We start from the raw sequence: 12735 nt of genomic DNA, 5'->3' as shown, positions 1-12735 counted from the left end.
ACACCCATTTCTTTAGCCTTTCTATGGCTACCTCTCAAGTCATTTTTTGTAGTTAATTTGTAATAAATCTGGCTTATTAAATGTTCAAAATGTACATTAAACCCTACGACATTCTCTGTTCATTAGTTTGCAGCTTGACCAGTTTAGTTTATCTTCTTGGGACATGAGTTTACATGGCAGGCAGTGGTGTGTGGCCCGTGGACAGTCACCGCTCCAGATGTATCACAGAGACTTTAAACAGTTTCCATAATGTGAGCAGCAGCGTGCAAAGTACTTCAGTCGGAATGGCGGGCTGTTTTTACAATCCCGCCACAGATGATGCGCTGCCCCGAGAAGGAAGACATCAGACGTGTAGGGTTTCAGATAAACTGAGTGGGAAAATCCTGGTGCAAGAGAGTGGGTGTTAGAGGGAGAAGAGCATAATCTTGTTAGTGTCTATAAGCACAGGAAGCTTGTCTGGGGAAAGAAATCAACAGAGAGCTTGGACAACAAAATTAGGGTATCAAATATCTTGTTTTTTTTGTTTCTTAAAGAGATTAAGCTATGGAAATCTTTTTTTTTTAATTTTATTTGTAGACCTTTATTATCCACAGATGCAGATCAGCAGGCCAAGTGACTTTGAGAGATGGGCTTAACAAGACTTGTTAAATCTTTGCTTTAAGACAACTTTCTGCTTGACAACAAGATTGTGGACCTGCTTAGTAATTTTTATTCAAATTTTCCCAAAGTGAGTTATAAAAGGTGCTTTTAAGATTTCATTATTTTATGCCATGCTTTTCTCAAAGGATTCAGTGCAAAGCAGCGTGTGGTGGATGTTTTTTGGTCTTTCTGTGGTGTGGTGGCTATCTCGTTACCTCTTCTCTTGTAACCTATGTCTGCCTGAGAAACAGGAACTCCTTCACTCTTGCATAACAGCTGAATATATGACGTGTCCTGGCAGCGAGCAGAGAGGATTGTGTCAGACGGATGGTCGGTTGGACATAAACTGTGGTGCACTTTCACTGATTAGAATCAGGTTGTCAATGCACATAAAGCTTTTGGATATTTTTTAAAAGACATTTTTAATACATTACAAGAGCTGACCATCTTGTTGAACATATGGTGGACACAAATTCACAGTGATTCACAAAACTTCCCTTTGGGCCAGAAATACATTTTCTTATCTTTTTGAACCACACATGTTAAATTCAGGTTCCCACGTAAACAGTGAATCATTGCCAGTATCAACACAGAAGAAAATGTTTGTCACAGTGGGCACAAAATAACCCTGACGGCTACAGACACACAGCTGCTGAGCTTCCTGAAGTCTGATCTAGGCAGGAATGCTTTAGGTGGAATGAAGATTTCTGTTAGCACTTTAAGCTTCATATGAGGCAAGGCAAAGCAAGGCAAGTTTATTAGTATAGCACAATTCAACACAAGGTCATTCAAAGTGCTTTACATCAACATTAAAAGCGGCAAGACACAATTAAACAGTAAATAACAAATGAAATAAAATGATAAGAAAAGAGGTAAAATAATAAAAAGCACCAGTTGTTAAAAAGTAAGGGCAGTAGAGTACAGCAGGTACATCTCATTCTTACAATGGCAAGAATTACGTTTCTATACGGTCAAAAATATGAGAATATGAGAGTAATTGTAACCCACCAAAACTGTTATTATCTTTACCAATGGATTCAAGTGGAGAAATGATCCAGCTACATGCTGGCTAATGTGTGTCGAACTATAAAAGCAAATGGGCTACAGCTATTATTGTTAGCTTAAATTTTTATCAGCCCTGGCATTTCAGGCTGGGGGGAGATCAATGTAAAAACAAAAAAGTTTTTGTCTGTAGTAGCAATTTCACAGTGATTGCATATCACAAAATTATCTAAACATTATTTTGTTTATTTTACTTTTTTTTGTTTTACTATTTTTTTCCTCACACTTGTTAAAAGAAAACCACAATGGAATAGTCACTTAAGCGATAATTCTGGACACTGCAGATGTGCGATGTTTTTTTGAGTCTGATGAGGCTTATCGCTTATCAGAGTTTAAAATCTTACTGCTGGTCTACAAAGCACTGAATGGTCTTGGACCAAAATACATGCTGGATCTGTTAGTTCCTATGAAGCTCCCAGACCCCTGAGGTTCATCTGGATCTGGTTTGATGTGGTTCCCAAGAACCAGAACCAAGCAAGGTGAGGCAGCGTTCAGTTATTCTGCTCCTCACCGGTGGAACAAACTTCCTGTAGACCTGAGGTCTGCTCCAACTGTAGATCCTTTAAATCAGGATAAAAACATTACTGTTTACCGAAGTGTACTCTTAAATTAAACCTGCTGTACTCTACTGCCCTTATTTATTTTTTTTATTTATTTATTTATTTTTTTATAACAGCTTGTGCTTTTTATTATTTTACTTCTTTTCTTATTCTTACCTATTTGTTATTGTGTCTTGCCGCTTTTAATGTCAATGTAAAGCACTTTGAATTACCTTGTGTTGAATTGTGCTATATAAATAAATTTGCCATGCCTTGCCTTATCAGTCACATGGTCTCCAGGATCAGCACCACGGACAGTGGTTGTTGACGCGGCTCCCAAGATCCCAGTGTTGTTGAGGATTGCTCAGTCGTCTAACGCAGTGTTTCCCAACCCTGGTCCTCAAGTACCCATGTCCTGCATGTTTAAGATGTTTCCCTGTTTCAACACACCTCATTCTAATTAATGATCATCCTCAGCATTTAATCAAGGTCTGCACAAGTCTGTTAATGACACAGCCGTGTGTATCAGGGTGTGTTGAAGCAGAGAAACATCCAAAACAGTGCCACTCGAGGACCAGGGTTGGGAAACACAGGTTCAGATTGTCCTTGCAGAAACTGACTCGACTTATTCTGAACTATCATGAAAGGAAAAAAAACCTGACTCTTTTTCAAAAACATTTCTTTAATCTTACTATAAGCAAATATGATCAGGTACATCAGACACACAATGTTAGTTTAAAAGTATCGGGACATACCTAGTTATTAATGTTTTTAATATTAAATCTTTTTACACATGGTTTATATGTTTGAATTGTGAAATTTTATATATGTTCATGTTGCATTAAGCTGCTGCTATTCATTTCATGCCATTCAGAATGTTGCACTAAGGTTAAGCCAAAAAGTATTTTAATTTTCTTGTGTTTGTGAGTTTGACTGGATGTCATTGAACTACCTCTTTTGAAGTTAAATGTATTTATTTTTGTTATTGCACTATTCTGCACTTTTTGTTTTAGTTTACAATTTCATGTTTTTACATTTTGTGGCACCAGAGCTGATAAGCTTTGTTGAAATATATGTCTTTGTTGTTCTCCAATGGACAATAAAAGAAACTTGGGGTAATTTAGTTTTAGTCCTCTTTTTTGTTTTCTTTTTTTTTTAAATTCATTGCCAAAATGTATCTGATCGGGAAAAAGTATCGGAAATGTATCAGGAGCCAAAAAAAGTAATCGGATCGGGAAAAATCGGGATCGGCAGATACTCAAACTCAAGTGATCGGGAGCTAAAAAATCCTGATGGGGAACCCTATTAAACAGTGTTGCACTTTGTGCTTATTCCAACCAGTGACATGCTAACAGAGAATTGTCTGCTTTGTGTCTTACTTTAGGACGATAGCCTACTGCCAGTGGGTGGATAACCTGGAGGAAACTCAGAAGCTGCTGGCCATGAGCGGTCCTCTGAGCGACACGCTGAAGTGGCTGCTGAGCCACCTGAACGGCAGCATGGTGCGCAGGGAGATGTACGGCCACGGCATTGGACGCTTCTCTAAGGAGGAGGTCTACGCCCTGATGGAGAAGGATATGAGGACGCTGGCCACGTTGCTAGGTAGGAACAGTGTCTCATGTTATGCCCATTACAGTAGTAATGCTGCCTGGCAGCCCGGTCAGTGGCTCTGTGGTCAGCACTGTTGCCTCAGCAACAAGGTTCCTGGTTCAGCTCCCGGGTCCAGCAGGAGTCTTTCTGTGCGGAGCTTGCATGTTTTCTTTTAGGGCTGGGTATCCATTCAAATGTTAAGAATCGATTCGATTCCGATTCTTAAGATTCAGAATCGATTTTAAGAATTCTATCCGATCCGATATTGATTTGAGTTAGTGTTATCTAAAATGTTTTTTGAGCTGTTGCCTGAATTATATGACTGTAAAATAACTAGTGAAATAATAATTTCACAATAATTATTGTGAAATAACTAAGAAATAAATAACTCAAACAGGCCTTTCAATATCCATTTAAAGTGCAAAAAAAGAAAGAAATTGCAACAGTTCATGCAGTAAACAAATCATTTTAGCTTATCTAATTTATTCTGTCACCACATACACATATTGCCATGAAGCACCTGGCATTTTTCAGAAGTGTCATGACAAACTGTATGTCCAACTACTGGGATTAAAGTTCACTGGGCGAAAATGTAATGATGGGAAAAAAATAAAATAAAAATCGATCTTTAGACATAAGAATCGATTTTTAGTAATTAATATAAGAATCGATTTAGAATCGAAAATAATCGAAAAGAATCGATTTTTTCAACACAGGCCTATTTTCTTTAGGTACTCCGGCTTCCTCCCACAGTCCAAAACATCCATGTTAGGTTGACTGACAATTCTAAATTGCCCGTAGGTGTGAGTGCAAGCATGCATGGTTGTTTCTATATGCGATGGACTGGTGAACTGTCCAGGGTGGACCTGCCTCTCGTCTGTGATGAGCTGGGATAGACTCCAGCAGACCCCTGTAACCCTGTACACAATTAAACAGGTATAGAAAATGGATGGATGGATAGTAATGCAACTTATCATATTGAAACCAAACCTTTTTAAAGCAAAAAAGTGTCCTAACTCTGTTATTAAACCTTTAACTGAGCCAGGCCATTTATCCATTCATAGAATTATTTACCAGAAGCACCTGATTATCTCAGATCCCTGGTAAAAGGTAGTCTGGTGGAGTATTTTCAAACCTAGAATTACATTTCAGTGGCAGCCTATAAATTAAATCAAGTAATTTATGCCGGTCTGAGCGAGAGTTTCTCTTATATAATGCGTGAGTGGTGTATTATCAAACCACATTGATATTATAGAATTGTGGCAAACAATAGAGACAAGACAAGAATGAAAATACAGATGGCTCTGATTGCTGGGCAAAGGGATTCAATATGAGAGCACCAAGATGGAAATGAAGAGTCAGGTGGAGGACACAAAAGAGCTATTGATCTAAGCTAATGCATTGATCTGTTTGTGTCATTTTAACAAATGACCACAAGTAAAAGCATCAGTACTCTCCAGCCATATGGCTCCTGCTTTCATCGTCTGCTTCACAAGTGTCAGATGTCTCTATCTGAAATCTGTTGCTGTTGTTTTCCAGATTCAAGGTAAAATTAGTTTACACCGAAGTGTGGTTTATGATGGAGCACTGAAGCTCATAGAAATAGTTGATATTCTGCCTCAATATACTACTCTGGATAATTAAGGTCCGTTGCAAGATTTAAAATGGAACAACAATATTAGTATAGACGTGTATGAGACATTGTGAGGTGTTTCTGTCCTGGAGTTTCTGGAAGATTGTTCAGTAGTTCCACCTATCTGAAAACACAATCAGATAAAAAGATATGCCATTATCAACAATTTGACTTAGAAAGTAGCTCAATTTCTGTGTTTTGGTGGAACATATCTAGGAAGGTACAACAATACAAAGTGCAGTGATCTTGAATAGGCAGCGAGAAACAGTTTGATAAACCTGCAAACCAGCTCACCACCAAAGATAATTAACGACTTAGCAGAAAAGCTGAAATAACTAAACGTAACTGAGACGTGCTTTATATTTGTAAAGTGCATGAATGGATGTGGGTTTTGGAAAATAATAAAAATCCCATTAATCTTTAAATCTGCTCTCTGTTCTACAGGTGATAAGAAATACTTTATGGGCTCCAAGATGTCTACATTAGACGCAACTGTGTTTGGGCACCTCGCTCAAGCCATGTGGACTCTACCTGGGACCCGGCCAGAGCAACTTATTAAAGGTCAGTGTCCGTTCCACACTCAGGAGAGACCAACTATAAAATATTCTGTTTGTGACACTAAACATGACGCCCATGTGCTGGTATTTATTTATAATGTGAGCTATCAACCTGTGGCCCCAGTGTGTAGGCGTAGCTGCCAGGAGCACACAGTTCCCTCCACAACACAAATACAGCCTTGATGATTCATGTCTTTCAGCACAGCTTTGGTTTACTAACATTCAAAACTGACAGTTTATGCAAAAACATCTACCTGAAAGAAGCAGTGCAAGTCAAAGTGAAGTGTTACTTTTAGTTGCAGCCTAAAGCCTGATTTAAGCCAACGCAGAGCCTACGCCGTTGCCGTCACGCCTTCGGACTTCTCCGTCACTCTGTTTCGCCGCGGTGAGAGCGCTAGTTGATACTTTGTTTAGCTTCCGGCTTTTTCCGGTCACAGTGAATCAAAGAGATTTATTTTGCAAAAAACCAAAACAACCCAAAAATAAAAAATCACACACACGAAGAACAGAGCGCTGAAAGAAAAGAAGAAAGAATATATATATCAGTCAAGTTTGTAAAGGTATAGTATTGCACTACAAGGCAAATTGATATGTATGATCATTTAATATCACCAACTTTGCCCACATGCAAAACTAGGCCTGTGTTGAAAAAATCGATTTCCCAATTCTAAATCGATTCTCATATTAATTCCTAAAAATCGATTCATATGTCTAAAGATCGATTTTTTTTTTTATTCATTCATTTATTATTTTTTTTTTTTTATTTATTTATGTATTTTTTTTTTCATCATTACATTACAACTTTTCGTTATTTTTTTGTTTATCCCCAAAAAGGAATGTTTTGTTGGACACGAGAATAACTGGTGCCATGTTTTTGCCTTTAAATATGTTTAAAGGTATGAAAACATTAAAGTGTTAGGTTATAATTGCATAAATTGTCTATATTTCATTACTTTATATACTGTCTTGGGGTTACATTTGCAAAAAATGATAAAAACCAAATGCTCAAAAATTAAAAACCAAAATAGACCGAATGGAACAAATAAAAACGGAATGTCGGAAAAAATAAAACCGATTTCATCCGTCTCTGTTTCCCCCCTGGATCTGTTTGGTAATTCTGACCCACATGATGTTTCTGAAAGCAGTTCTATCAGCATTCTGGGAGCTGATTGGTCCTTACAGCATCATTAGCTGACAATAGTTCAAAAAACAGTTTTAATAACACTAACCCAAATCAATATCGGAATCGAATCGAATCAAATCTTGATAATCGATTCTGAATCTTAAGAATCGGAATCGAATCGATTCTTGACATTTGAATCGATCCCTAGCCCTATGCAAAACACTACCAAACCATCACTTACCCTCAGATGTTACATGGGGCTCTCTTCCATGAGGCTCTCTTCCAGTGATTATTAGTTAGATAAAGACAATCCTTAGTCCCCTTCCTTCTTATTGAAGGGCTCCAGGTTGCTACCGTGAGGCGTCTCTGCTCCACTGATGCTCGTGCTGGAGTCAGACATGTGTCAGTAAGTTCTCAGCTGAGGAGCAGTGAGGCGTCGTGTTTTCATGCAGACAGCATCCACTGTGTGCCCATTCAGCTTTCAGAGGGGGTGTTTCTGAGCTGCAGCTACATTGAGTTTTAGTTTTACCTATTGCTCTGTAGACCTTCCCCTCTTGTCTCAAAACTATAACAGATTGTCTTGTTTCTAACAAATTGGTTTTCCTTCTGTTCCTTGATTTCTTCGCAGAATCATTTAAATATCTGAACTTTTGTAAATTATTTTTTTTATGTTCTTGAAAAACACTTTTAGACCGTGGCAGTATATGAGACCAGAATATACCTGTTGACCTTTAAAGCTGTTAAAACAAATGGACTTAAAAAGGAAATAAAAATAGGTAAATGTTAGACTTCAAACTGAATTTTGTGTTGTTTTGCAATGGTGTGTTAAGATGTGTTGTGTAAGCATTTATGGATAGTACTACAGTCAATAAAACTAACTTACACAAAAGCTGTGCTGTAAATCTTGGGTAGTTTAAGGCCTGTAGTCTGGACTACAGCACAGTAATTATCCTTATTTGTGTATTTATTTATCATGTTTGCCGCTAGATGGCAGTAATGCTCTACAGTTTACAGGAGAGCTGCTTGTGCGGCGTGGTTAGATGACACACTGAGCTCTTTTATCTTTTCAGACACAGACACGCTGGTCAGAGGATTCTGTATGTGAGAAGTTAATTTTTGATCGAAGAGCCGTAGGGCTGGGGGATCGATTCAAATGTCAGGAATCGATTCGATTCAGAATCGATTATCAAGATTTGATTCGATTCGATTCCGATATTGATTTGGGTTTGTCTTATTAAAACTGTTTTTTGAGTTGTTGCATGAATTATATGACTGTAGTTCTGCAACATATTAACACTAGTATTATATTGAGATTAAACAGCAAGTATTGGCAGCTAATGACGTTGTAAGGACCAATCACCTCCCAGAATGCTGTTAGAACTGTTTTCAGAAACATCGTGGGTCAGAATTACCAAACAGATCCAGGGCAGCAAACAGAGACGGATGAAATCGGTTTTATTTTTTCCCACATTCCGTTTTTATTTGTTCCATTTTCGGTCTATTTTGGTTTTTAATTTTTGAGCATTTTTTGCAAATGTAACCTCAAGACAGTATATAAAGTAAGGAAATATAGACAATTTATGCAATTATAACCTAACACTTTAATGTTTTCATACCTTTAAACATATTTAAAGGCAAAAACATGGCACCAGTTATTCTCGTGTCCAACAAAACATTACATTTTTGGGGATAAACAAAAAAATAACCAAAAGTTGTAATGTAATGATGAAAAAAATAAATAGATACAAAAAAAAAAAAATAAAAAAATAATCGATCTTTAGACGTATGAATCGATTTTTAGGAATTGATATGAGAATCGATTTAGAATTGGGAAATCGATTTTTTCAACACAGGCCTAAAGAGCCGACGAGAATAAAGATGAACCGTATCAGACCCACATTTCTCTTACACACTTTGTATCATCTCTGCTGGTTTTCACTGCATCTCTGCCAGTTCCTACACGTGGATTCACTGTGACTGATGTCCCCACAGGAGAGCTGATCAACCTGGCCATGTTCTGCGAGCGGATGCGGAGGAGGTTCTGGCCCGAGTGGTTCGTGGAGGTGGACGATGTTTATTACGACGGCGACAGCGAGAGCAGCAGCGGCGGCGGCTCCGGCGCAGGCCAGCTTGACTTTGGCCTGTTCTCCAGGACTGACACGCTGGAGGACTGTGACAGCAGCAGCCACTCTGCCGGCCACTCGCACACTCCCAGCCCCGACTCCGACCACTCGCTCTTCGACTCGGACGTCGGCACGGGCTCTGACAATGACACTCAGCTCAAAGAGGACGCCATGCCAGATCTCGAGGTTTGATTCACGTCTGGCTGACCCATTAAGACGAGCAGGATAGTCAACGTCCCCGGGCTGCCGTGTGGTTTTTTCCTGATTAAATCTGGCTGGAACAACCCGTCCAGACGACAGCTTGTACATCTGGAGAAACTGTTCCAGCTTCTCCACCGTCAATACCCAGCATGTTACAACTTCCTAACAGAGGGACTGGGTGTTTATATGCAGAGGATGCAAACTGAACCTCATAACAATACACATGCTACTGTACGGTCTGTCCCCTCCTGTGTTGTCAGAACTGTCCCCGCGGCGGTTCCTCTTTGCCTTATTTATCTCGTCCTCAGATACAGATATTGTAGAAGACGTAAATGTGTGATTTCATGAAAAGGGCAGCGAAGGATTGGAAGATGTGTTGTAGACAAGACAGGTGGCACTTCACTTGCTATGAAATGATCCAACTAATCACCCTTCTGCCATGTGACATAACACATAAAAGCATCCAAACAAGGGGAGATTGATCACGTGACTAAACGGAACAGCTGCTGCCTCTGATGTTTGCCCTCCGTGTGCTGAATAGTAAACACAGGTGACATTGAGTCCCAGTTCACGTCCTTCATTGATACTTATGTCGTTTCCTTTATGCCGCTGTTTGTGTGGAAGGAATTTGCAACAGAAAAAGTTGTCTGTGACTCCATCAGGTAACAACTAAAATCCACACGGAGGTCTACTGAATGGAGCGCAGGAGGATTAGTGCCTGTTTCATTTACCAGTCATCTTTATGTCTCTCCCGTGAGTAATTATCTGTTTGCACTTTGTCTTTTTTTTTTTTTTTTGCTTCGTTTTTGATAATCATTTTCAGCACTTTTGGGACGCTATAGACAAGCTGCAGTTCCTGATCTCCACCACTAGATGGGGCCAGCGGTCAGCCTGATGTCCTCATTCTGTAAAATTACGTTTGAGTTTCATTCATATTATTTATTTTTCATTCTCGACATAACAGTGTCCATTGATTGGTGAGCTGTCATGGATTGCTAAGGTCTTGTATGAGTGTGCATGCGTACTTACGTACTGGAACTGAGCACAGCAACAAATCTGCCTTAGCGCTCAGAGTATTTAAAAAAAATGGTGAAACCGCTCTACAACAGATTTTGTTGAGATATTATTCATTATCAGTGCCATTTGATTGTTATTCTTTCTATGTGAACCTATGTGTCAAATATATATTTTTTTGTTAATCTTTGTTTTCTTATTGCTCTCAGAGAGAGATGATATTTTTGCACTAGTGGAAATTTATTTTCACCTTACTTCAGAGGGGGAAGCCAGACGAGACAGAAACACATGTAACACAGGGACACTACGTGTTCTCATATGAAACTGCTGCGAGGGGACCATGCTGCTGATGTCACATGTGTATCTGAATGTTACTGGGTGTGAATGTCATCAAGAAGGCAGTCGATGAAAAGGTCTTTGTAGACTGAGTCAGAATACCAAATCAGAAGGAGCTGCATATATCTAGATGAGAAATCTTGAGTGGAAACATTGACCAAAGTGTCTGGGGAACTGTCGCATTTAGCCTGCTGGAAGTGCTCGTAATGGAAATGTGGTGGCTGTATAAATAATTATAGTACATATGGATTGTAGAGATTTGACTTACCTTTTAAAGTGATAAGTCGCAGTAGTTACACAACCTACGATTTCAAACAGCATTTCTCAGATGTAGTGGGATCTAACTATACAGGGAGTTTTGTTAATTAGCTAGATCTGTTTCTAGACTTTCTGCTCTCCTCAACACAGAAAACATGAATGAGATTTCCTTTTGTAACACCCATACGCAGATCCTGCTGCAAATCTCAGACCATTTCCTGCTGCTCGGGGTAATTGGGAACATATTAGCCGGTAGAGAAACACAGTTTGCAGGGGAGCTGTCGAAAAAAAGAAAAAAGAAAAATCAATTATTACAAAAGAAGTGAGTGATTGAAGATGTGTGTTAAGATTCTTATTTCAAACAAGGCAAATTCTTCATTTTAACAGATAATCACAGGACAGGTAAAAAGGGACTATTTGTCTTCTGGGAAGAGAAGTTTCTGTAAAGTGATTTAAAGGAGCATTTTTCAATGCTTCTGTATTTACAATGACAGTGTAACGTGGAAGTATGAATGAGGCTGAAATTAACTTTGCAATATTCCTAGATCTACTGAGTGTTTTAGCATCAGTGCACATTGTTTTGGTTTTTACGCACGCAGCCTTCGTTTTGTTTCATTGTCACTGATCTCGTTAGTATCATTCACAGAAGCAGCGGGCAGCTCCGTCAGGACAGCAGATCTAAGAATGCCCTGAACACCAACTACGTAGCAACAGATGAATCAGATTAAATCAGTAAATTAAACCAGTGGAGCCACCAAAGATCCCCCTCCGTAGCTGGAGACGAAACCAGAAACAAATTAACATTGAACCTCAGCTCAGTGGCTACAGCATATGAAGTTGTCAGAAAACAGCAGCTTTAAGAAACAAAGTTCAGATTTGCTCCATTGTATTCAAGTAGAAGTGATCATCTTAAAACCTGCACAGGACAGTAGTTTGCATGTCTGTGGACCGTTTCAGTTAACAGCAGATTTAACGTTTGGCATTTTGGGGGCACAAAGCAATTCAAAAAAGACTAAATCCTGAATAAGCGAGTTAGTGACCAAAGGGCCATGTTTGGTACTGCCAAAAAACTGTTCCCCTATCGTTTCATCCCGTGGTCTGACCCGCCCCGGCCCGAGATGTGTCCGCTCCTCAGTGACTTAATCCGGCCAGAGCCCCGGAGACGGTACAGTTGGACTGCTTTAATCAAGCCATATTGAAATTAGATGTTTCGTTGTTGGACCCCGCGTCATAGCATTACAGCTGGTGTGATGTAAATATTGTGCAACATTGTACCATATTGTGTGTAGAGCTGACTGACTGATCAAACTACCTACGGCTGTGCAGTCCTAAAGGTGGACCCACTGGACTATTTCAATAAAGAATATCTGTGACAGTTTTGAACATGTCGTCATGACTTTGATCTGCAGCCTCGAATTTCCTCCCGTGACACAAGCGTGTGTCATGGCCGTATTTCATTGAGCCACACAGGGGCGGGGCGTCAATTGGGTATGAAGGTATGGCAGCCGCCACACCTCGGCTTCAAGGGAAAATGTAAATGTTTGTTTTTTGAATACATTTATGGAATTAGTCTGTGTCTATTTGTATTGATTATTCTATTACTTAATACATATAGAATAACTACAAATGCAAATCAGAACAACATGGTCGATTTCACTAG

General features: G+C 39.3%; 1 protein-coding gene across 2 annotated transcripts in view; it reads left to right on the top strand.

Annotated features, from left to right (window-relative positions):
* faxcb (failed axon connections homolog, metaxin like GST domain containing b) overlaps positions 1 to 12458 on the top strand; it is a 30151-nt gene extending 17693 nt beyond the window's left edge. For both annotated transcript variants that reach the window (XM_061716084.1, XM_061716074.1), the window contains 3 exons: positions 3625 to 3842; positions 5908 to 6024; positions 9136 to 12458. In XM_061716084.1, coding sequence (XP_061572068.1) covers positions 3625 to 3842; positions 5908 to 6024; positions 9136 to 9458 — 658 coding nt within the window. In that variant the 3' untranslated portion in view covers positions 9459 to 12458. The remainder of the gene's footprint in view (positions 1 to 3624; positions 3843 to 5907; positions 6025 to 9135) is intronic.
* Positions 12459 to 12735: the final 277 nt, after the last annotated feature.

The sequence above is a fragment of the Cololabis saira genome, chromosome 3 (genome assembly GCF_033807715.1).
Source record: "Cololabis saira isolate AMF1-May2022 chromosome 3, fColSai1.1, whole genome shotgun sequence".
Classification (NCBI taxonomy): domain Eukaryota; kingdom Metazoa; phylum Chordata; class Actinopteri; order Beloniformes; family Belonidae; genus Cololabis; species Cololabis saira.
This window is presented reverse-complemented; position numbering and strand designations above follow the sequence as displayed.